Source organism: Sturnus vulgaris, chromosome 23, assembly GCF_052056855.1.
Source record: "Sturnus vulgaris isolate bStuVul1 chromosome 23, bStuVul1.hap1, whole genome shotgun sequence".
NCBI classification, from domain to species: domain Eukaryota; kingdom Metazoa; phylum Chordata; class Aves; order Passeriformes; family Sturnidae; genus Sturnus; species Sturnus vulgaris.
The window spans coordinates 8123387-8148720 of record NC_142265.1 but is presented as its reverse complement, the minus strand read 5'-3'; the positions used below and the strand labels follow the sequence as shown (position 1 = coordinate 8148720).

The 25334-nt window shown below is 54.9% G+C and overlaps 1 protein-coding gene across 2 annotated transcripts in view; it reads right to left on the bottom strand.

The window, feature by feature from the left end:
* Positions 1-1405: 1405 nt before the first annotated feature.
* The window catches only part of DSCAML1 (DS cell adhesion molecule like 1), a 92235-nt gene continuing 68306 nt past the window's right edge, over positions 1406-25334 (bottom strand). Inside the window, exons 8-33 of one of the 2 annotated variants that reach the window (XM_014884638.2) lie at positions 24538-24810; positions 21248-21526; positions 20952-21071; positions 20649-20825; positions 16108-16307; positions 15713-15809; positions 15472-15600; positions 14917-15084; positions 14675-14745; positions 13566-13806; positions 12543-12689; positions 12313-12468; positions 11656-11795; positions 10356-10509; positions 10064-10181; positions 9821-9984; positions 9528-9626; positions 7724-7912; positions 7353-7640; positions 7110-7265; positions 6960-6990; positions 6496-6614; positions 6215-6367; positions 5841-6035; positions 5142-5453; positions 1406-2287 (exon numbers count right to left, since the gene is read on the bottom strand). In XM_014884638.2, the coding sequence (XP_014740124.1) occupies positions 1824-2287; positions 5142-5453; positions 5841-6035; positions 6215-6367; positions 6496-6614; positions 6960-6990; positions 7110-7265; positions 7353-7640; positions 7724-7912; positions 9528-9626; positions 9821-9984; positions 10064-10181; positions 10356-10509; positions 11656-11795; positions 12313-12468; positions 12543-12689; positions 13566-13806; positions 14675-14745; positions 14917-15084; positions 15472-15600; positions 15713-15809; positions 16108-16307; positions 20649-20825; positions 20952-21071; positions 21248-21526; positions 24538-24810 (4640 nt within the window). In that variant the 3' untranslated portion in view covers positions 1406-1823. The remainder of the gene's footprint in view (positions 2288-5141; positions 5454-5840; positions 6036-6214; positions 6368-6495; positions 6615-6959; positions 6991-7109; positions 7266-7352; positions 7641-7723; positions 7913-9527; positions 9627-9820; positions 9985-10063; positions 10182-10355; positions 10510-11655; positions 11796-12312; positions 12469-12542; positions 12690-13565; positions 13807-14674; positions 14746-14916; positions 15085-15471; positions 15601-15712; positions 15810-16107; positions 16308-20648; positions 20826-20951; positions 21072-21247; positions 21527-24537; positions 24811-25334) is intronic. The other variant, XM_088177899.1, reaches the window with a different exon arrangement.

The window sequence follows — 25334 nt, the reverse complement described above, 5'->3', positions numbered from 1 at the left end:
AGAAATTATAAAAAATGGGCACAAGAAATTGTCTTAGCAGCTTGTTTCTCAAGCCCCAGAGGTGAACAGCTGCCAGGCTCTGGCCAAGGCGCTTCCAGCTCTGCAGGATTCCAGGGTTACCTTAGTTAGGAGGAACCAGATGGCAAAGGAAGATCTGCTGACCAGTGTGCCAGCAGGCTGGGAAGGGCACTGCAGAGCTGCACGTGGAAGCTGCAGTAACATCACTGTATTTGCATGTCATTTTAATTTGGGTACTTCAAATGGAAAAAAAAAAATCAAGGAGAGAGAGAGAGAGGTTGAGAAAATGACCTCTGCAGTGCTTGATTATAGCTGATGAATTAAACCCTGTCAAGAGGAGGGGGAAAAAAAAAAAAGAGAGACTGGTACAAATCTGTGTGTAGATACTCCAACTGCTTTGAGCTAAAATAGGAAATGTATCTGTTTGTAAGGAAAGAGCTGGAACCAGTTGGTAGCAAGCATGGATGGGAAAGTAATGAAAACTTGAGCTTATAAATTACAGGAAAAAAAGGAAATGAAAGTGCAGTTAGTTAATTAGACCTCAGATAGCACCAGAAGCTCCTCAGAAAGGTGAAGTTCTATTTTGGGTAACTCAAACAAGAGTTAATAATGGCCTGAGCTGTTTTTTTGCCTTTGGAGCAGGTAAGGAGGGCTGGCAGCCCTGGGGCTTCAAAGGCTCTTGCTTTCACAGCCTTGTATGAAAGGGGGAAAGTAGAATCTGCATTTCTTTGGTCGGATACTGGTGTGGCTGGTGGTGAAAACCAAGGGGAAATAAGAACAAATGACGGGCTGAGGCAGTGCTGGGTCTCCTGGGGCACCTGTGCAGTGCTGGGCTGCCCTGAGCCATGATTCAGCACCAGGCAGGGCTCTGTGCTGGATGCACCCTGGCACGTTCCAGCTGTGACCAAGGACAGCAGTGCTCCTCCTCCTGCTCCAGGCAGGGCTGTGACACATCCCAGGGAACAAGGCCCTGCTTGGAGGGGTTCTGTGCCTTGCTGGGTGCTGGATGTGATGCTGGAGCCACTCTGCACTTACCGTGAGCTGCCAGAGCTGTGCCGTGGCTCACGTTCACCCCTCTGGATGAGCTGGACCAGGATTCCTGTTTGGCACCATGTCCTGGAGCTGGACTTGGTTCTGCTCTCTCAGTGCCGTGGCACAGTCTGGTCATGGCTGCTCTGTCCTGCTCCATGGAACCATTCCCAGCACCCTGCTCCACTTCCTGACCCTCCTCCTGCCCCACAGCTCTGCAGGTGAGTACATGTCCTATTAATCTTTAATATTTAACCCTTTAAATACAGTAGTATTTCTGTACTTTGGCTGCCTTGGGCTGTCCCTCTCCATCCTCCTGCTCTGCCTAATTCCCCGCTCACTTCACAAACGCCCCACATATAAACATAACCTTTATTGCACACAGCGCTGGGTTTTTTTTCATAGAAAAAGGTATTAACACATAAGCATTTGCAAATTGAAGCAACTCCTGCTGTTTTCAGAACAGTAAAATAGCATGCAATGTCTCGGAGACGTTCCTTTTTTAAAACCACCGACAAGATCAGGGAGAGAAAAAAAAAAAAAAAAAGTCGCTGAGTCTTTCCTTGTGCCCCTTTCAAAATGATGTGAAATATATATATATGTTTACATATATATTATATTTTTAAATCTGTAACATCAAATTCTTTGTGCCCTGGTTTCTTTTTCTGTTCGGAGAAGAAGAAAATAGCTTCATTTATACAAAAGAGTCCGTTATGTACAAGTTTGTTAATTAAATATAAACGGCGCGGGGAAACGAGCAGCATCCGGCGGCGGCCCTACACCAGCGTGTAGGACTTGGAGTAGGCTCCGGCACCTTGTTTTTGAGACCTGCCTACCCCCGACGTGCTCATCTCCAGCAGTGAGTCCCTGGAGCCCCCCACTTTGGAGTGCGTGGGCACCCGCGCCTCGGCGGCGGCGGTGGCGGCCACCACGGGGGGCTCGGTGGCCACCACGGGAGGAGCCGGGGCGGCGCTGGCGGCGGGCGCGGGTGCGGGACCGGCCGGGCCGGGCATGGGGAGAGTCCTCTGAGGTAAGGTGGTTGCGGTGGAGGCCGGGGGAGGCAGCCCCAGGGGCTTGGCACCGGGCTCCAGCGTCATGTGCCGGGCCTGCGCGTGGTACGCCCGGGCCAGGTTGCGGATGGAGGCTTCCCGCGGCGGCACCACCGGGCACGGCTCGTGGGCGTCGGGCTTGCGGAAGAAGGCCTCCGACTTGACGTAGAGAGGGAGGTTGCAGTAGTCACCTGCCGAGGGAAGAGCAGGCAGGTAAGGCTCTGCAGGCACACTCGTGATCCCCACCCTATGTTGGTGTTGCGTGACAGAGAACGTGTTGGGCTACAGAGAACCTGAGCTATAGCGTGCTAGGCTACAGAGAACCTGTGCTGAGAATGTGCTGGGCTACAGAAAACCTACGTTGTGAAGAGTGTGTTGGGCTGCAAAGAACCTGGGCTATGGAGAATGTGTTGGGCTACGGAGAATCTGGGCTATGGAGAATGCGTTGGGCTATGGAGAATCTGGGCTATGGAGAATGCGTTGGGCTACGGAGAGCACATTGGACTACAAAGAACCTGTGCTGAGAACGTGTTGGGCTACGGAGAGCACATTGGGCTACAAAGAACCTGTGCTATGGAGAACACGTTGGGCTACAGGGATGACGTTGCTCTATCGAGACAGAACGTGTTGTGTTACACAGAACAGGTCCTGCTGTAGAGGGACAGCACGTTGTGCCATAGAGAATGTGTTGTGCTATAAAGATTGTGGCACATCCTCATCCCAAAATTGTTCCACTCCACGCAGTGCCTGGGATGTGCCAAGCTCGTGTTCAGTGCTGCACAGCGTCCTGTGACACATCATGATGTAATAGTGTTAATTATATAATGCTAAATGTACAGTGGTGAATATTATAATGTGATGTAATACTGAATGTGCAGTGTAATACAGTGATTATAATGGTAATAATGTGAAGCCAAAGTTCTGATACATGACAGGCACAGATCCCGTTGTGTAAATGTGGGAAATGCCCCACCAGCACCCAGCAGTGGGATGTGCTGTGTCCTACACCTGGCTTTACTCTGCCAGGGGAGTGGCTGTGCTGCCATAAACAACAGATCCTGCTGTCTGGTGCTATGGCATCATCTATAGTTAGTGCCCTGATTTCAGGGTTTTATGTCCATGTACAGCTAAGAGCCCGTGTTGTTATATTGGCTGTTATTGGGGTTTTATTTCTGTTCTATTACACTGCTCTCTTTGTGTTCTACAGCATCACCTCCAGCTGTAGGGCCTTCATTTAAGGATTTATATGTCCACAGATGTAAAACCCTGTTATTAGTTTGCCTTTTATATTTGCAATATATAACACCTCTAGCCATAGAGCATTACTCCTTTAATTATATATATTCTGTAAGGGCACACTCCTCTCGTCACAGGATGTAGAGGGAATTACTGCAGGATCTGTGGTGTTAATACAGGATACAGCACATATAGATATGGGATTATATGTATTGGTGCCTCCATTTAAGGAGTTATGGTTATGTGTATATATATATATATATAAAAAATTTTTACATTAAAAATATAACTTTATAAATAAGAATGTACACCAATCTCTATCTAAATATATATACATTAAAATTTAAAAAATTCTATATCAATAGATACATAAATCTATATATAAATATTTACCTATAAGCATACATAAACCTATATAGAAATGTAGAAACTTTTATATGGAAATATAGATTCCTATATAAAATATAGAAATTTATATATCAATATTTAAAAATCCATAGTAAGAATATAAAAAATTATGTATACATATATTTTATATGAATTCATAGATTTGCATATAAAGATATAAAATTATATAATTAAATATATAAAATTTTATGTTTTATATATATTTTAATAAATTATATATTTATAAGGCCCTGCATTATTATATTGTCTCTTAGAGGTGTTATATTGGTGTTATTACAGCACTATTGCCTTAAATCTTGTGTGTTTTATAATAGGTTCTGTAAATTCCATTTTTTTTAAGGTTACAATGGTATTATACCTAATACACTCTGTGCTACTTAAACTATAACCATAAAAATATGTGGTCTAATTTGCAGGGAAAGATGATCCCATTATATTGTGCGTTATATCATCAGTAAATAAATTAACTATCAATTCCTACCTATGTATTTTTTTAATATCTTCCACATATTGTTTTATTTTGAGGTAATAAAACTCCTGGAGGCTGGGAGATTGTCGGGGTTTTAGCACTAAGGATAGGGAAGAAATAGTGAGGAATACCAAGGAATACTGATGAACACTAAAGCAGGGGGAAAATACTGATAAACACTGAGGAATACTAAAAACAAGAGAGGGAAATACTGAGAACACCAAAGAACGGGGAAGGTACTGAAAAATGGGGGGAGAATAACTAGGAATAGAGATGGATAGTAAAAAATGGTAACGAATACTAAGGAAAGGGAAGGAAGAGTAAAGAATAGCCAGGAATACTAAAAAAAATGGAAAGGAACAGAAAAGAATAGCCAGGGATACTGAAAAACGGGATGGAGCAGTAAAGAATGGAAAAGAATACTAAAAACAAAAAAAATCATTAAAAATATCAAGGAGTGAGGAAAGAACAGCAAGGAATGCTGACAAATAGGAAGGAATCCTAAAGAATGGGAAGGAATAGTAAAAAACAGCCAGGGATACTAAAAAATTGGAAAGAGTAATTAGAAAAATATGGGGAAATATCAAGGGATGTGGAAAGAACAGGAAGGAATGCTAACAAATAGGAAGGAGTACTGAAAAATGGGAAGGAACAGTAAAGTACAGGGGAAAAAATACTGAGGTGTGGGAAGGAATAGTTAAGAATGGGGAGAAATACCAAGGAAAGGATGGAATACCAAGGAAAGGATGGAAGACCAAAGAATGAATGACGTACCAAGAAATGGGGAACAACATTAAACAACGGAGAAAGAACATTACAGCACGGGGGAGAAATACCAAGAATGCCGAGGAATACAGGACTGGGGAGGCCTCCTAAGGATTTTGGGGAGCTCTGGGGCGCCGAGCACCCCCGCAGAGCCCGTGTGAACCTACTCTTGCTGGCTCGGTGCGGGATGGGCACGGCCACGCCCTTGCCCCGCTCGCTGTCCTGGGGCTTGGGCGGGGAGGCGGTGAAGCGGCAGATGCCGGGCTCGGACGGGGTGCTCATGGAGGTCATGCTGTCAGCGTTGTCCGTGGTGCCCGTGGTCATCTGGTCCGAGGAGCTGTCGGAGATGAAGCACTCGGTGATCTCGAACTTGGCGTGCTGCAGCTGCTCCTCCAGCTTGGCGTGCTCGTAGGCGCGCGCCAGCTCCTCGTAGGTGGACGAGGCGCTCTCCGTGGACACCATGCTGTTCCGCCCCTTGTCTGTGGGGACAGGATGTGTCACCTACCTGCCAGTTCTCCCTGGCACGGGAATGCCTTTTTCCACATTCTGGGAATGCCCAGGCTGTCCCGGCTGGGATACACCTGGTCCTTCAAGGCCAGGTGACATGGAGCAGCCCAGTCTAGTGGAAGGGTAGAACAGGATGAGCAATAATGTCCCTTCCCACCCAAATCACTTTGTTTTTTAATGATTCTATCTCTCCCCATAGCTGGGCCTGGCCCTGGCTGCTCAGAGCCACCAAGCTGTGGGTCCACAATCCCACTCTTAAGTTCTGCAATCACCCTGAACTCACAGTTTGGGGTTTCTATGCACCCCAAAGCAGCAGATTCCTGCCCAAGCAGTGCCAGGGAGGCTGTGGCCCTGCATACCTGTGTCCTGCGAGAGGCTGGCACTGTAGCTGTCACTCTCAGTGACTGTGATGCCGTGCTGGGAGCCCACTGTCCTCCAGTCCGAGGTGAGGGTCCTGGCAGGGGTGGATGCCTGGCACTTGGTGAGAGTCCACTGGCTGGAGTAGCGGTTGCGGGTGCTGTGTGCAGACTTCACGCTCTTCCTCGACACGGGGTCTACGGCACAAAGGTGACAGAGTCACGGTGGGTCCCTTCCATTCACAGGCAGGATGCTGCCCCCTCCCTGGAGCACTGCCTACCCCTTCTGCCTTCCCAGCCAGTGCTGGAGGACAGTTCCCCCACACCTGGCCCGTGTGTGCAGCCCCCAGCACAGCCAGCCCAGCCCCATCACTCACTGGTGCCGGGGCGGATGTCGGACATGTCGATGAGCGGCCCCGTGTTCTGGATCAGGGCTGGGTGATGCAGAGACACGCCCGTGCAGAAGCTCTGGGGGTTCACTGCCTGGCTGAACTCTGTGTCCGTCACCGGGATCGTGGCTTTGTCATCCCCTGTGGGAGGGAGCTGGAGCTCAGACCTTTCTTTGGTCACTGTAGGCACCTGCTTGCCCACCCCCAGTGCATCCGTGGGACCCCAGCACTCTGGGGCAGCAGGGGATGGGAGCTTTGCTTGTGCTTACCCAGCTGCTTGATGCCCTCCTTGTCCTCGATGAGGAGCTGCACCCGTGGGATGTCGATGTGCAGGCGGGGGCCCTGTGGGGGCCCCTTCACCGGCGTGTCAAAGCTGCGGTTATTCTTGCTGTGAGGTGAGAGGGGACGCAGACCCGCCCATTACCGGACAGAGCCCCGGCGGCTCCAGCCTGGCACGGGCTGGGGATTGCCACCAGCCAGCCCACCCGGGGCTCAGCTCTGCCCAGACACGCTCCAGTGTGGGTGCTGGGACCCTCGGGCAGGCAGGAGCAGCCAGGAGCACTGGGCTGCTGTGCTACAGTCACTGCCCCAACCTTCACAAGTGTGAGCGTGAGAAGCTCTGAAACTGAGCGAGGGCTGTACCTGGGCTTAAAAGCAGCCACAACCACCCCCAGCACCACCTATTCCCCTGCCTGCCCACCCAGCCCCAGCCACGGGCAGATGTGAGACTCACCTGATCAACATTTCTGCCAAACTCTTCGCATCTGTGCAGGAGACACAAAACCCAAGAAGTTTGTGGTAAGGGAGCAGTTTAAGGCACAATGAGGCAGTCCAGGAACACAATCTGGGGTCCCGTGTGCCATGCCTCTGAATCCCATCTCACCTCGAAGCCTCTTCAGCCGCTTCTCCTTCCTCTTCTTGCGGATGATGAAGAGCAGGGCCACTCCCAGCGTGGCCAGGATCACGGGGCAGGCGATGGTGAAGAGCTTCTTCACATCGTCACCTTCCCCTTGGGCAGACTTGATCGGGGGGATGGTGCCTAGGGCAGAGCACAGGCGGGTGGGCTCTCAGCACTCCGGGACCCCCAAGTCTGGTGGCATTTCCCCCAGCCCGTGTCCCCACTCACTGCCATCGTAGTCCAGCGTGGCGAACTGCGTGGTCTCGTTGCCGCAGCCGGCGCTGTTGCAGGCTTTCATGCGCAGCTCGTACCAGGTGGCCTCTCGCAGCTCGGTCAGGAACACCTCGCTGGAGCTGTTGGTCCGCAGGCTCTGCCACACCCAGTTGCCCTTGGGCCGGTACTCCAGGACGATGGCGGTGATGGGGCAGCCCCCGCTGCTCCAGCCCTGCAGGTTCAGCCTGGCGTGCGTGGAGTTGATGTGGGTGAAGAGGTGCTGGTCCTTGCTGAAGGAGGGCTCTGCAGGAGAGGAGCTGTCAGGAGGGTGGGGAGGGCATCCCTCTGTCCTCCTGCAGGGCAGGGACAGCACTGGCCAGGCTCACCTCTGCCGTGGGTCTTGGCCTCGATGATCTCGCTGATGCGGCCGGCGCCCACGCTGTTCTTGGCCGCCAGCTTCACCTTGTACCAGGTGCCACACTTGAGGCTCTCCAGCTTGAAGGAGCGCTCGGAGGAGCTGATGAACACGTCCTTCCACTCCTCGCTGTTGTCCACCGAGTACTGGAGCACGAAGCCTGTGGGAGCAAGGAGGGGGTCACCTCTGGGTGAAGGGGTTAGGGCTGGCACAAAACCCGTGCCCGAGTCCAGCACAGCCTTGCAGTGCCAGGGCACCCATCACACACCAATTCTGTGCTCATGAGCGGTGCTGGAAACTGCCTGCTCTGCCCACCACACAGGAGCCATGGACAAGAGGAGCGTGGGCACACTCAGAACCTCCTGAGAGCTCTGCCAGCACCCCTGGTCACACCTCGCCTGCCCCCAGCACCCCCAGCATGGCCCCACTGCTCATTTCCACATGGGAGTGCACGCTGTGATTGACTGGTGCGAGGCTATAAAAGGAAAGCCGGAATTAAGCAGCTCCCTCGGGAGGCTGCAGGGAAGTTGCTTCTGTCATTGCACACCGCCTCCTCTCCCGTGATGAAGAGTATTAGGAAGCACACTGTGTCCTAGATGAGCAAACCTGTTACGCTGCCATCAACAAGGTGCCTGGGGATGGCTGGTCTGGGCTTCCCAGGAGAACACAGGGACTCGGGGATAGCCCCAAGGGCATCTCGGGACAGCACATCCCTGCTGCCCCAGCTGTGCTGACCAAACTTCCCTGGTGCACTGAGAGGTTTGGCTATTTTCGCAGGATCTTTAGCCAATTCTCTAATAAAACTAGCAGAGAGGAGTAGGCTTCCTGCCTTGCTGTGTGCAAAATGAGCTGCACAAGGCAGAGGTGGCAGGATGGCGCCAGTGCCAGCCCCACCCAGGTACCCCCGTGGCAATGCCAGAGGGTTCACGTGAAGGAGCTCTGTGGTCACCCAGCTCCAGCTCGGGCAGAGCAGTGGGGACACTTCCCACACCTTCACACCACCAAGGATTCCCTGTGCATGGTGACACCAGGACCTTCCCAAGGCCATGGGCACATGATTCCCAGCAGCGCCAACACCAGCCCTGACACCCCCACACCACCCACCCTGGTGCCTGCCACTGCTTATTTATTTATTTTGTACATGCGGTGTGTTTTTAATATTTCTAATCCAATTATAACCAAATTTATCAACAGAGTCCGCTGGAGTGAAAGGCTGCTGGCTGGGGAGATTTGCTTGTAATTACTTTCATGCTTTTAATTAATTGTAAGCGAGGTCTCCTTCCTCGCTCCCCGCTCCCCCCTCCACACGCAGCTGTTTCAACCTATAATTCATGAGATGAATCAGAGCAGAAAGGAGACTTGGGAAAGCTGGAATGCTCCTGGAGCCCTCCCAAAGCCCCCAGCCTGTCAGGGATGTGGGACAACTCCTGCTCTGGTGGCTTTAGAAGTGGCACCAATGCCAGGAGACACGGAGCAGCACTGGGGCTGGCCCTGGCCACCACCACCTTAGCACCCAGTGATGTGCCCTTCATTAGCTGCCTCAGTCCCTGCAGCTTGTCCAGAACACCTCACAAAATCCTCACCAGGGCTGGCACCCCCTGCTAAGAGCTCAGAGGCATCAACCTTACTCTGAGGCATTTTGGAGAGGGGGAAACCGAGGTGCAGATACAGAAACCTGGCATAACGTGCCTGAAAACATGTTCCATGAAAATGGAATCAGTCATGGTTCTGGGATGAGCTGCTGGCACCAGCCCCATCACTCACAGCAGCCCTACCTCGGATGGAGCTGCCCCCATTGTCCCCAGGGATCCAGGCCAGTGTGATGGATGATGCTGAGGTCTTGGAGACGGTCAGACGAGGCTGGTCCGGGGGCACTAGGGAGGAGGGAAATCCCATGAGCACCTCACACATGCAGAGTGCCCCAAACTGTGCCCCCCAAAAGTGCCAACGGGACATAGCACTCATCCCTGGGCCAGCACGAGCCCCCGGTGCAGGACAGAGCCCGGGCACTGGTCAGTGGGGATGGAGCGTGTCCGTGCAGGGCAGACACAGAGCCGGGAGCCCTCACCTTGCACCAGCAGGTTGATGATGATGGTGTCGAAGCCCCAGGTGTTGGTGGCAGTGCAGGTGTAGTAGCCGGAGTCCTCGGCTTTCACCGAGCGCAGCACCAGCGTCCCGTTGGCCTGGATCAGGCGGTGGCCGTCCACTGTCACCGGGATGGCAGAGTCCTCACTGCCGGGACGAGAGGGGCCACATCAGCCGTGGGTGGCACAGCCAGGGCTGGCACCAGCCCCAGCAGCCACCTGCATACCTGTCCTTGGTCCACTTGATGGCAGGGACCGGCTCCCCGACGGAGTTGCACGGCAGCCGCACATCCTTCATCCAGGGCGTGGTGACGGTGCCTCCGAAGGAGATGATCTTGGCGGGGGCTTGGGGGCAAGGAGGAGGTCAGCCTGGGGGGGGCAGGCCCCGTGCACAGACCCCCCGAGGTGTAAGGAGACCTGGGACCCCAGAGCTGCCCCTCCTGTGCCCTGGGGTCACCCAGCCGTCATTTCCATGGGGCACGGCAGTGGAGGTGCCCCCCAGGCTTGCACCCCCCGTACCTTTGCCCGCAGGCTCGATGGTCACCTTCTCGCTGATGTTGCCACGGCCGGCAGAGGTGACAGCGGCCACCCAGAGCAGGTACTGCTGCCCCCGGTTCAGGTGGGCGATGCGGTAGAAGAGCTGGTCCGGGCTGGTCTCGTACTCGCTGGGAGCCTGCGCGGAGGAATACGGGAGGAGGTAAAATTTCTGTGAGACCCTCACCCCATCACCCTGAGCATAGACCCCCCAGTTCCTCCGGGTTTATCCCGAGCAGCAGCAGCGGCTCAGCTCCGCTCACACCGCTCAATGCCGGGGAGAGCCGGCTGGTGTCGTGATTCCTCCAGGGAGCCGGGCTGCAGGAACAGATGGCTGCTCCGGCATCCTCGCTCCAGGGAAAGGACGCTGCCCTGGCACCGCCGAACTGCAGCGGGGCCAGCCCGCAGGCAACCCCAGCCGGGCTGGTCCAAACCCTCTGCGGTCACAGCGAGAGGCCAAGGGGTCCCCAAAACCCACCTGGGGTCACAGCATCGCCCCGTCACAGCCACTGCCCCAGCCCTGCGCTGGCCCTGCAGACAGGGCAAGCACCAGGGACAGTCCCCATCACAACGGGGACAAAATCACCTTGCCCCAAGCACGCCACCAGGAGAAGGATTGCCTGGCACAGCACCCGACTGTGCCACCGTGCCAGCACCGGGCAGGGACGGGGCCCCACGCCCCTCGTGGCACAGGATGGGTGTCTTTAAACATGACTTGGCAGGTACCTGGCTCACTCTCAGCACACTTGTGCCCTTGTGGGGACACGGATGTGAGTGTACCCCAAAGCAGACACACCTATATGAATATTGTACAGTATAAATAATTTTTTTTTACCCAAATGACAGTTTTGACAAGATGCCAAGAAAACAATATCGGATCCCAGCGGTTTTACCAGTTGCTTTGATGAAAAGATTATGTTGCCCTGGAAACCAGAGGCTCAGATAGTGAAATGAGTTTGAGAAGGAGCTTTTGATAAGCACTAGTCTGCAGACCTCCCATCAACCTCTCCCTCACCAAGGAGGGATGGGGCCAGGTTGGATTTTTACTTCATTTTCGGTCAGCTGCTGGCATGTTTCCCCCTCTGGAGCAAGCGCTGAGCAGGGCAGATGCCAGAGGATGGGAACAGAGAGAGGATGGGACCGTTCCCTGGTGCGCAGTGCCCATGGATGCCCTTGGACAATTCCGCAGTGCACCCCAAGAGGTCTTTGCTGCGGCTGCTGCCTGGCACAGCTCCCCCTGTTCCTGCCTGGATTGGTGATTCCCAGCCCCATTCCCATCACGTACCGGCTGCCCCGAGCCAGGGCTGGAGCAGAAGATGGTGTATTTCCGAATGATGCCATTGGGCTTGGCCGGCGGCAGCCAGGACACCACTACGCTGCTGGCAGAGGATGGCACAGCCTTGATCCCAGCTGGGGGACCTGGAACTGAGGAGGGAGAGCGTGGCAGAGCTGCTGCCAGGAGGTCTCCAAGGTCTCTGCCCAGCTGGGAGATGCGACAGCATCCTGCTGTGGGGCTGGCACCCCAACCACAGCCTGGAAGCAGCTGCAATGGTGGTGTCACACACAGGCAGGGACAGGTCTGCCTGCAGGACTCCTCTCCACGGGTGGCTCTGGCCCCCGTGTGAGCCAGAGGCAGGAGGGTTAATTGCAGCCCAAGCTCTGCTTTAGAAATCATGATTGGCTTTTAATGGCCATCTCCTTAATCTGTCAGCCGTACCCTGCCCAGCTGCGCCTCCCTCCCAGCATCTGGCGCTTCCTAGGACAGGCCCAGGAATGCTCTGCTAGAGAGCTAATGGCATTAAAGTAGGGCAGGCGGGGTGTAAATATTTAAATATCCGCACTTAAGGAAAAGGGAGAAAAGGGAAATGCCCTGCCCATGGCTGTACACGGGGGGTTTCCCCTGTGACCCGCAGCCACTCGTGTTGGTGGCAGAGCCACTTACTGTCCTCCTTGGTCTGGATGTAGAGCACGCTGCTGCGGACGCCGTCACCTGCCTGGGTGTAGGCCAGCACCTGCACGCTGTAGTTGGTGAATTTCTCCATCCCCCGCAGCTCCACTCGCTCCCGCGTGGTCGTGATGTTCTGCATCTCACCCCACTCTGCAGGAGACACGGTCTGTCAGCCCCTCTGCCCCCCACGTCCCCTGTGTCACCTGCTGCCCACGTGTGCTCACCTCCGTCCATGTAGAGGGACCAGAAGATGACCCGGTAGCCCTTGAGCACCCCGTTGAGGGTGCTGCGCGGGGGCTCCGACCAGGAGATCACGGCCACGTCCGAGGTGATGGAGATGGCTCGCACGTTCTCGGGGGGCTGGCTGGGAACTGGGCAGGGAGGGATGAGGAGGACAATCAGCAGGAGGATGGAGATGCCAGGCTGAAGGAGCTGTGCCCTACACAGCCGCCCTGACTGTGCCCACACGGACCCCGCTGTGCTGCTGGAAGCCCTCAGTCCTGCCCAGCAGTGCTCTGCCTCCAACGTGCACTTTCCCTCCTCCTGGGCCAGCGAGGTGGGTGTGAGCCCTGTGCTGGTGGCGACAGGGAGGATGCTTCCCAGCGAGGGGAGAGTGGGAGAGCTGGCTGGATGCGAGGTAATTAGATCCCATTGCCCCGCAAGAGGTAACTCTAATTTTTATGAGCATTTAAATGATAATACATCACCGTAACGATCCTCTTTGAAAATGATTATTGTTTCATATTACTTAGGTGCAAAAATATAAGCACCATGTAATTAGGGACAGAGTATAATAAACTAATACAGATAGTCCGTTTGAACAAAATGAAGGTAATATAATTATGGAAAAGACACTATTGCTAAAACAGGGGCCCTTGAATACCCCGGGAGGAGTGCTAATGCAGCCAGGAAACGATTGCGGTTTGACAGGCTAACGAGAGCCTTAATTAAGTATGAAAAACTGCTGAGCAAACGCACTGCAAAACTTTTTCCTCATTGTTTTTAAAACGACTGAGACCACCAGCAGCCGTGTCCCAGATGGGAACCTGCCTGGCACTTGGGCAGCACTGAAATCCTCTTTGAACCCTTTAGTTGTGCCACAAACCCCTGCGCTCCCACTTCCTTCCCAGGGAGCTGTGAGGGCACACACAGCCACACCCCAGACCTGCGTGGGACGGGATGGGGATCAACTGAGGGTCCCCTGGGTGGGACCAGGGTGCCAGGTTTGGTCCCTGGGCCATCCTTACCGTCCTCCAGCGTGGTGGCGTTGATCTCGCTGGACGAGGGCCCCGTGCCCGCGCGGTTGAACGCCTGCACCACAACCCCGTACTGTGCAAACTTCTTGAGGTTGTCCAGCGTGTAGACCTCGCTGTCCCCCGTGGCCTTCATCTCCACGATGCTGTACTGCCCGTTGCTGCCCGGGCTGTTCTCCCGGTAGCCAATCTGGTAGCCACGGATCACCCCGTTCTGCAGCTCCTTCTTCGGGGCCTGAGGGACAACGAGGGCAGGATGGAGTGGTGTCACAGGAGTGGGAGGCTCACAGGGCTCCGTGCCCCAAATGCCTCTCCTCAGTGGCTTTTCTCAAGGCTTTCAAGTTGTTTTCCCTCCCCACTTTTCACTGAGTGGCAAAATAAGGATAGAAAAAGTCCAGTGTGTTCTCAGAGCCACCAGAGAGAAAAGTGCTGCCTGGACAGCACCAGTCCCCAGCTGGAGCAGGAGAAATCCCAAGTCTGGCAGCCTGAAAGGCCAGATTGAAATCAATCTTAACAATATTTCTCTGAAGCATTAAGAAATCAATAGGGTTGATTGCAAATTTATGTTACAATGCCAGGGTGATCCATCTTGCTGAAATACTCCTAAAACGAAGTGACTTATCTTTCAAGTGAATCTTACTTTTCATTAATCTGTTTTTCAGTGCTTAAGGGGAGAAGGAGGGGGAGAAGCTGGAACCCTAAATTTATTGACTTAGCAGTTCATTCCCAAGTCCTAACTTTATAATCAATTGTATTTTTCATTAGGCAGCTTTGGAAAAATAAATCCGATTCTAAGCTTTATTGATCTCTGCTCAAACACTTTGCAACCCAGCACCTCAGTTTTTACATATTTATCCTCTCTGCCCCATGGTCCTCCACGGACACCCTATGAGATAATGAGCTTGTTGTAAAACATGATTGATAAGAGCCCTGAGAAATAAGGTGAGCCTTTTGGCCAGCCTCCAGGATTTCCTTTTTCCTAGGGAATTCTTCCTGATTCTTGCAACATTGATGACATGCTGGGTCTCAGGACAAGCTGGGACAGCATTTGGCCAATCCTCCATGGCCAGAAAAAGCCCACACACCATCCCAGCCTCACTCACCTTCCAGGTGACCTGGATGCTCTGGGATGTGATGGGCTGCAAGGTGACATCCATTGGAGGGCCGTCGGGAGCTGCCGAGACACAAACACAAAAAAGCACATTGAGAAAGTTCAGGAGCTCCTCACCAGGAAAACCCCTGGCTTTAGGAGAGCTGTACCTCAACCAGCTTCCCTCAGGCTGCAGCCCCCTTGTTTCCCCTGCCCAGCATCCCCACCAGCCATGCCAGGAGCCCAGAGCAGCACCTGCTTCCTCGGTGCTGATGGTGAGCTCCTTGCTGGGCTCGCTGCGCCCGATCTTGTTGAAGGAGTACATGCGGATGCTGTACACCGAGGCGGGGTGCAGGTCCACGATGTTTGCCTGGTTGATGGTCGGGGAGATGTTGCGTGTAGACTGCTTAAAATCCCAGGAATCTGGAAGAGAAGCAGAGCCAGGAAGAAGGATCAGAGCCTGAATCCTGTCCAGGGTCTGCAGTGCTGAGGGGGCCCTGCTCAGGCAGGTGAGGTCTCCAGGCACCTCCAGCTTTTGTACCCCTGGAGAGGTCCTGCTTCCCTCTCTCGCTGTTGTGCATTTGGGTTCAATTTTTTGCAAATATTGTCTCTTTTAATATTCTCTTTCAAATGCTCCCATCCAACAGAAATTACCATATTTCATTAATGCCGCTCTCTCCTTTCTTCATCAAAGGAACCGGGATGCAGAATATTCCCTTGGAGGCACCGGTGGGGCAGTCCCACACCTGCCTGTGCAGGCCAGCCCCCAGCCCCACTGTGGCACGGGGAGGGGACATCACTGTCACCTACCTGACTTGTTCTTGTACTCGATATCGAAGCCGGTGATGATGCTGTTGCCATCAAACCTCTGCGTCCACCTCAAATTCATACTCCGGGCTTTCACCTCACGGATCTCCAGCTCCGGCGGGTCAGGGGGCTCTTGGGGACACGCAGGCAGGTTAGGGACGCAGGCAGAGAAGGCCCCCAGGAGCAGGGGGACCCTCTCAGCAAGGCACTGCATTGCAGGGCTCACACAGGGGGGATGGAATACCTTGGACAGTGAGCTGGATCAAGCCCCTGTCCTCGCCGTAGGAGTTGATGGCGTGGCAGGAGAAGAAGACAGAGTCCCCGCGGTCGGCAGGTTTCAGCTGCCAGAGTTCCAGGGAGAGGAGCCAGTTCAGACTGAGCTACCCCCAGCACTGCCCCTGCCTTCTCCTGCCTTCCCTGCTCCCACCACAGTGCCACTCACTGGAGCTGCAATCCCTCCCGTAATTAGGCACTCCTAACATCCCACCCCTTTGGGCTCAGCTTTGCTGCTCAGGGAGCCCAGCACAGTGCCAGGCTCTGTGACACCCGCTGGGGACCACCACACCCTCCCTGCACCTTCCCTTCTTCTCTCCAACACCCAGCGGGACCCCAGGCAGGTGCAGGACCCGCAGCCCTCACCTTGAGGGTGGAGATGACCTCGTCGCCGTTGTCCTTGGTGGTGATGGCGTAGCGCATGTTGCGGTCGGGGTCGATGACGGTGTCCCCCTTCTCCCAGCGGATGATGATGGGCCGCTCGCCCCGCGCCGTGCAGTTCAGCTCCTTGGTCTGGCCCTTGATGGCGATGGTGGTGTTGGGGTGGGAGGTGATCATGGCTGGGACTGCGGGGAGGCAGAGTGTCACCTGTGCGCCCGGGGGACGGGCAGGTGGCACCTGTGGCTGCCAGGCCCCGCAGAGCCCACGGACCCAGCGAGGACACGGCGCATGCGGCTCTCACCGAGAGGCCCCGCAGCCCGAAGCGGAACCGTCTCGCTGCATTATACAGCTCAGGATCATAAAATAATGAAGCAGATAAATTTTATAATGCATAGCATTACACCGGGGTAGACAATAAAACGTGAAAGACAAATAACCAAGTGCACACTATAATGAAGAGAAAGCCTCCAGTCTGAGACGTGCGGGTATGAATTATTGACTAAGGTTTTACACTCCCGAGGATGAGAGGAAGAATGTTTTCCATCACGGATTTGCATAATTCACTCGTATAAACCTGGGCAGAATACAGAGTGTGATTTCCCATCAGCAAGGCCGTCTTTGAATTGCAGATGCCAGAGATGAGGTTTTCTTTTTCATAGCCACCCCAATATGCAAATAGAGCCAGTGGGGACACCCTGGGCCGTGGTCACCACCTGGCTGGGGTGCAGATCCCAGAGGTGCTCGAGCAGTGGGTGCAGCACAGATTGGGATGGCTGATCTGTGCTGTGAGGATGCTGTACTAATCCCTGGCCTAGCTGCTCTCTGCTCCAAGAGCCAAGCCCTTTGTGCCACCTCAGTGCCATGCAGTGATCTGGCTGTGGCAGGCACCACACAGGAGGAACAGGCTGGGGGACCGAGGGCAGGCTGGGTAAGCAGAAAAAAATGTAATGCATAAACAAACAGCAGTGCTGAGTCCTGCAGTAATGTATGATAATGACAATCCGCAAAGGCAACACACACTGTTCTAATGGGACACAAGAGGCTCTAATGAGCTACGACTCCTCGGCTTTCTGTGGCAATGTAATTCAATTAACAGAGAAGGAAACCTTTCCTCCTGAGCTGCTGGAGTTTGCGGGGTGCAGGACAGTGCAGTGCCCAGCCTCGTGCCAATCCTGCCCCAAGGGGAGCACGGCACCCCTGAGCTGTCAGGGGATGGCAAAGAGCAGGGATGTTGTGGCAGTGCAGCCTGGGGCACCAAGGGTGACAAGAAGCAGCCCAAGACTTCTCCAAACTCTGCCTTGTCCCATCCCCAGCTGCCTGCCCGTGCTCTGACACCTCTGCCCTGGGTCAGGGACACACTGGGACTGTCCCCAGCATCCCACATCCTGTCAGGGTGAGGACAGAGGAGAGGGACAGCTGGGGACTCTTGCACTTGTCCTAAAGCAGGGCTGACTGCACAGCACAAGGGCACACACAACTGCATGAGGGGCTCAGCACCCTGTCCTGGCACGATGGCAGGCCTTGCCAGGCTCCTGCCATGCAAAACCACCGAGGGGTCACCCTGCTATTTGGCAAACAGGGACACTGAGGACGTGGTCCCTGCACTCAGCCCTCATCCAGCCCAGGCTGGAGGATAGTGCAGCAGCACAGGGTGTGTGGCTCTGGGGCCAAAGGGCAGGACAGCCCCTCAGGGCTGCAGCAGCCTTGGCTACACCAGCCCCTTCCCAGAGGCCCCGGGAGAGGAGCTCTGTTTCAGGCTCTGCTTCGCTGAAATGCACTTATTGATGTTTGATTAAAAGCAGCTCCTTGGATGTAAACATATCAACTTCTCTCAATTGCCAGGGTCCCAAGGGAGCTGCACGTAGTCCAGAGCAGGAAAAGAGCACAACAAACCCCAAGAAAACCCCAAGCAGCTGTGAGGATAGCACAGACTGGGGCATTGGTGCCCAACACCTGCTCCGGAGCAGCTCTGCAGCTTGCAGAGGGACCACATTTCTTAGGACTGGCTGCAGGCACCTCCAAGGGTGGCTGGGGGCTGCTCCTGGACCAGTCCATGATCTCTTCTTGGGTGCAGAAGCATCAATAATGTGGCATCAGCCACAGCTCAAGCAGCACTCTGGGCAGACAGGCTTCCTTCGAGGACAGCTCACCTCCAATGCCTCCTGTGCCCAGCCCACCCACCCAGCCTCTCCCTGTGCCCACAGCCTTGTTAACAAGGCCACAACCAGAGGCTGGTGGTGCTGGCTGGGCACAGATAAGCCTGGGAACAAAGGAAGCCGACAGGAACCAGCACGCTGCAGTCCCACACCCGGCTGGGGCACGAGCGGCTTCGCAGAGCGCTGGTGACAACTGAATGAGAACAGTGACAAGGGTGACAAGGGCTGTGCCTGCCTCCCTCGCCCCCCTCTTTCTTGTTTGGAGCTGGCTCTGTGATGTTAATTTGATTGCACCCGTCTCAGCTTCCTTTCTTCACTGATTAGCTGAGTTTCACCTGAAGCATGAGATTAATTCAAATTGCATGGAAGCAATCAGTTATGCTCGTGCTATGTGGCAGCGAACTTCCAAGGAGGGCTGTGCCACGACCACAGAGAGAGACCCCTCTGCCTGCCCTCTGGCTGGACCCCTGGCATCGAGGTGCTGGCAGGGAGGAGGCAGAGGAGCCCCCCCGCCAGTGCCCAGGGTGCAGCCAGCAGAACCCTTGGGGACGTGACTGTCCCCATGCCACACACTCCTGACACCCGGGCAGGTGTGCAGCCATGTGCTAAATGCCATTTATCACGGGCTGCTGGGCCCCTCACCTGTGCCCAGCCCAGCCTGCTGTCCCCTGGGGCACAGGCTCAGGTACTCCAGCACTCCCCACCTTCCACTCCACGCTGCAGCCCGCTGGATGCTGCAGTTCCTTCCCAAAGCAGGGAAGGACAGGCTGCCATGCCATGGAAGCCCAGGGGCCGTGGCACCCAGGGGCAGGAAAGGCTCAACCCCACGGGTGACATTCCCCAAGCAAATCTGGTGGCTTTTCCCTGATAAAAGCAGCATCCAGCTGCTCCTGGCTCTGCCAAGTCCAAGCAACTCAGCCACACAGTGTGCAGCGTGTTACCAGTGTGATACCTGGCTGTCCCCGTCACCCCTTGCTGTGCCATCAGGGCAGGCCATGTGTGACACCAGCTGGCTGTGGCACTGCCCTTTGCCCTGCTGACCGCCAGCACGCTTTGTTTGGGCTCTGATTAACTCTCATTTAACTCAGTCTGCAGTGGCCTGACTTTCAGGGAAAGCCAGTGCTGATCTCCCTTTAATTGGGCTGACATTTCACTAAACAAACAAAAACCCCAAAATGAAACAAAACAAAGAGCCCATCTAATGCTTAATTGGCTGTGGCGCTTTGTCTACCTATTCATCCAAACCTTTTCAAAGGCAGCGAGGGCTCCGGGAGATGCAAAAGCACTCGCATAATAAGGTTATGTGCTATTCAAGTCAGCAAGCAACCTGTCCTGGGATGCAATTACAGGAGATAGCAGGGACACGGCACCAGTTCGGGCTCCCAGACTTGGCGTGCTCACTCGGGATTAATCGCCTCGACTTTGTACCTGCACCTCATTGAAGTGCCTTGTTTGAAGTCGCTGGGTTTGATTCATCAGTTGGAGGGATAAATTAAACAGCTGACAGGGAGGGGAACAGGAACCTTGGAAGGCAGAGGCTGGGTGGGGAGGGGAGAAGCCCCTGAGAGAAACAGCTGCTGGTGTCAGGGAAGAAAAGACCACGCTGGGGAGGGGAGGCCAGGACATGGTGGTGACCAGAGAAGGCTGCACGTCCCCTCTGCCCACAGCATCCTGCGGGGACAACCAGGGGGTGATGACTCCCACAGCTTCACCAGCAGCCTCCATCCCCTCTGGCACAGCATGCTCACTGCCTTATTCCCTGCATGGTCAAGGCAAAGTTTAGTCCTTCTGAGCCCAATCCTGACCCCAGCCCCTCCTGGAGACACCAGGAGTGAGGGTGATGGTTCTGGACCCCCTCCACCACCTCCTTTTGGAGGTTTGAATGTTCCCAGCAGCAACGAGCCCAATAACCAACACGGAGTTGGCAATTATACATTCTGCTGATAGCAACAGGAGAGCAATCCAATAACACACACAGTTCAAACACGGTGTCTAACAACACTTCCCAGCCCATCCCTGTCAAAGCAGCCCAGCTATTTCCTTTCCTCCTGGATGATGTAGATTGATTGCCTGGTTTTATTAAAGACAAAGTGTGTTTAATAGCAAAAGGGAAGCGGGTCCCTGGAGGGGAGAAATCAATGCCCTCCCGTGCCCTGCATTGATCGTGGGGATGAGCAGAGCTGAGGCTGGAGCACGGCTGGTGCAGCTGGAACTCTCAGAACAGAGATGGAGGCTGCACCAGACCAGGCTCTGCTGGTCACCCCATGTCCCACAGCCACCCTCACCATGCCCACCTCTGCTCTGTGGCTGTGCCAGCAGCAGCTCCCTGTCCCTGTGACAATTCCCCAGGGCACAGCCCTGGGTACTTACTCTTGACAGTGAGGAACATGGACTTGCTGATGTCTGTGCCCACGCCGTTGCTGGCCTGGCACAGGTAGTAGCCGATGTCCTCCTCCAGCACGTGGCGGATGAGCAGGGAGCTGTTGGGCAGGATCTGGATGCGGCCTGTCAGGGGGATGGGGTGGTACTGCTGCGGGTTGCCACTTCCTAGGAGGGGACACAGAGACACAGAGTTCAGCTGAGGCACAGCAGCTCTCGTGAGGCTCAGAGCTGGGGTGGCCATGCCCCAGTCTGCACTGACATCACTGACACACTGCCATGACCCATCCCTACCTTTAGCGTGCTTCCACATGACTTTTGGAGGGGGGTACCCATCAACAGAGCAGTTCAGCACCCCGGCTTTTCCATAAATGCCATCTTGGTTGTTGGGTTGGACCACAAAACGAGGAGGCACTGAGGAGTTTGGGAGAAAGGACTGTCAGTGCAGGAAAATCCCCATCAGATCCCTACAACTCCCCACTCCCTGTGGGCTCAGCCGTGGCTCAGCCTTGCTCCTCACCCTCCCACATTCCCTCTGCTCTCCCACAGGACCAGGTGGATGCAGGTGGCCGGGTCACCCCCAGGCTCACCCCGCACGATGAGCTGCCGCTCCCGGCTGACGGTGGCAGCGTCGTTGCTGGCGATGCAGGTGTAGTTCCCGTTGTGCTTGAGGGAGACGCTGGAGATCTGCAGGGAGCTCATGAACTCCTTGCTCTCGATGGTGACCCCAGAGCCAGAGAGGATGACGTGGCCATCCTTCCTCCAGGTGATGTGGATGGGCATGTCCCCCGAGGAGACCACGCAGGGGATGTAGAGGAGCTGTCCGATGGAGGCTGGCGGGAACTCGAAGGGCTGGATCAGTGGAGGGACTGTCGAGGGGAGAGGCACAGAATGCTGGAGAGCCCATCCCGGGAGAGCCTTCCTTCAGGGAGGATGGGCTGCAGTGGGGCTTGGGGAATATTTCGGGAGGAGAAACAGCCCAGAAACTAAGACAGGCTTTTGATTCTACCAGGAACAAGGCCAGGGGAGAGCAGGAGGTGCCATCAAGCAGAAAGCAGCAGGAAGAGTTCTCCCACATGGCAGGGCCACCGTGCTGAGAGTGGGATGGAGAAACGCTGACCCTGCACTGGGGAAAGCCCCGGCCACCCCCAGCACGTGCCTCCCGAAATTCCACCTCAGCATTTATCCACTCCCAGAAAAGCCATTATTAGATGGATGCTTTTCTTAAAGGCACTGGATTCAGAACCAGCCATTATCTTTCTGATAACTTAATTAGGCAACTGCAGCATCTCTGGCAATGTGGGAGGGGGAAGAAAGCGGAGAGAGGGAGACAATTAGCTTAACAAGGCTCAGCACCTGGTAGATGAGATCCTCGTTCTGCAGTCTCCATAATTAAATTAGCAGCCTGCCAATTGTCCCTTTGGCAGTAGGGAGCTGCCCTCTCATGCAGGCACGGGGACAGTTCCCCGTACCCCCACGCACTCCCCTGGGCTCCCACCTCCGTCCTGTGCCCATCTCATCACCCAGGTCTTGGCACTGCTGCCTGGTCCGGAGCACTGCCTGGTCCAGGCTGTCCCTGTCCCCCAGGTGGGAGCCACTGCCACGGGACAGGCAGGTACAGGCAGGGCTGGTCTGTCCCTCTGCCGGCAACAGCAACGTGGCTCGAGCTGCCAGAGCCATGGAGCCAGTGCTGCCTGTTTTCCATAATTAATGAATAATTAATTGGGAATGCACTGCAGTCTATTGCAGAGCGGGGATGGGCTTGTGGATCCACGCCTCTCCAAACACTCCCCTCCGGCCGACAGACAAGCTCTCCCTGCTCCAGCTTCCAACAAACACAGCTCACAACTCCCCTTTCCTTCCCTGATCACTTCCCACTGCCATTCTCCTTTCTCCAGAGCTTCCAGGCTCTCGCTTGGCCACAGCCTGGAGCACCCTGCCCATGGTGCCACCACAGAGCCCATCCCAGCAGCCCCGATCCAGAGGAGACACTGTGAGCAGCCTCTGCCTTCCCGTGGGGTGAAGCATCACCCCACAGTGCCCTGCGCTCCCCAAAATGCTGCAGCCACCTGAGCAGAGCTGTGTGGGAGCCCCAGGATGGCACCAACCCACATGGGATTAATTAAAACCTTCAAAGATGTGTGCAGGAATAAGGAGCTGTCAGGGCACCTTGGAGGAGGTTGGATTTTGGATTGTGCTGCTGGGGAAGTGCAGGGAAGAGGCCTCAGCAGCAGCACCCCTGGTCAGCAAAGCTCTACGGAGTTGGGAGGTTTGAAACTGAGATCCTGGGGTTCCCTGGCTAAGCAGCAGCAGCTACACCTGGGCAGGAGTTTCCCTCAGCATGAGATGGGGATGGTGCCTCATGAGCAGGGCTGGGGCTGCCTGCACATCCCTGTTCCTGGGGGATTGAGCAGTGCCAGAGGGAATTGTAAATCTTTTACTGCTGTGAGATCGGAAGGACCTGCATAACTCACAGGTGGCATTTCATGTGGCCACCAGGCACTTGGGGCTGTAAAAGCTTTATGGTGCTCCACGCCACCTTGTGCTACACAGTTATGTTTATTCACTCTCTGACTTTCTTCTAGGGCCTTTGCTATTCTTCTCCACAGACCTTTTATCCAAGGGCCAGAGGAAATGAGGAATTCAGCTGGTGTAAATCTCCAGCAGTGGAATGAAGACATCTGGCCCATGCTGCACCATGGCCCAGCCTGCTCACCTTCCTCAGCCTGTCACCAGCCACTAATCAAGGCAGTAAATCCACACTGGGAAGGGTTCAGTAGCTGTTGCTTCCCAGGGTATACAAATCCTCACCTGAACTTCAGCATCCGGCACCCTCTGAGGGCACCTCTCAGCAAATCCCATTATTTGAGTGCTCACAAACACCCTGAGATGATCTCCCCACATCAGCCCTGCCTGTCCCAGTTGTCCCAAGACAAGACCAACATCTCTGGCCTCTTTCCAAGCCCTGGGGCTCCACACGAACAGGGATTTATGTGAGGTGAGGAAAGCAGGGCTGGCCAAGCCCTGCAGACCCCAGGGGCAAGAAGACCTCCCCACACTGCCCTCAGACAGGTTATCCACAGCCTCCTCTCCCCTTTGGAAGCCTTGGAGAAGAGCATTAGCTAATCAAGTGGTAGCATCTCTAATCAGCTTGATGCGCTCTCTCGCTAACCTGATTCCTAATAAGAAAATGGTGGCTGGGAGGGGAGGGAGGGGGATCAGAGTAAATCCAGTGCACGAATCCCCCGCTGGGCGAGAGGCAGGATGACAATTGGCCAGCTCTGTCCCCAGCGCCGCCGTGTTTGTCTGAATGATTTACTGCAAACACCGAGCTGGCGACGGGCGGAGGCGACCCCGCAACTCCTGAGGACGGGAGATCCGGGAGCTCCCAGCACAATCTCAGCCAGGCACTGGGAGGGAATGCATCCGGCTCAATTCATTAGGACTGATAGCTCCCTCAATGGGGCTGAATAATTGATGGCCTGGAGAAGCTTTTAAGATGTTCTGTGTGCTCGGAAGACCGAGAATATTATTTTTTTAAAAGCTAGCACACACAGAAAAACATCGGTGAAGGTGATCCAAGCAAAGGTTAGATGTTTTAATCCGTTATGTTTACACCATAAATCCTTGCTCCATCGCTTGTAAGGGGAAATGGATACAGCACGGCTCGGGGCAGCTGCCGACACAGGCAGGGCCAGGTAGCCAAGCCAGCTCCCGAGGGCTGAGCTCCCATGCCTGGCGACTATAGAGCACAGCCACCACCTGGCCACGCAGTTCCCCGTGTGGTGCTCCTCTGCCTCTATCCCGCTGCAGGGAGATCCCAAAAGCAACCTGGATGAGCTCCCCCTGCCTGCCCGGGCCAGCGTCCCCACCCTCTCACCTTTGACGGTGACGTGGACGCTCTGGCTGATGGAGAGCTGGGGCTGGATCAGCACACTGCACAGGTACTCTCCTTCATCCATGCCCTTCTGGACATCCATCAGCTTCAGGGTGCCGTTCTCAAACACCACTTGGCGGTGGTTATCGGGCAGCAGCAGAGAGTCCTTGTACCACTTGATGGAGTAATAGGGGTACCCGATGACCCTGCAGTTGATGAAAGTGTCCCTACCCGCGACTGCTGTAATGTTCTTCATGGCACGGATGCTCGGGGGCCCTACATATTCGGGAGGAAGGAAGAGGCAGGCTAGGTTAATTCCGAAGGGCTGTTTGCTTGTGTGCAGATCTGCTGCTACTCCAGAGCGAGCTTCACAGGCAGAGGAGGTGACCAGGACAGCCCGGAGCCAGCCTGGTTCGGGTGAGGAGGCGGCACGGGCTCCTCTCAGCTCGTGTGGGGACAGCTCTCAGCTGCAACCTCCAGCTATTGTCCCTCACCTACCAACAGGGTTGTGCTCCTGGGGCACAGCCACACTTCAAACAGCAAATCCCAACCCTGTGCTGGGGGAGCTGAGCCCACACACACCACTGCTGCCCACTGCAGGAGGTCGGATGTGTCTGTGTTTCTGCACTGTGCCTGCCCAGGGTGCCTCTACCCGGCTCCTCTGGCAGCACCAGAGATATGGGAGAGATGGGGAGAGCTCCCCCAGCATCACAGCCTCTCTCTGCTTCTCCCAGGAGGAAGCTGCCTGCACTGTGCCAAACATCCTTGGCAAGAGCTGCTATGGGAACCTGACTTCCACT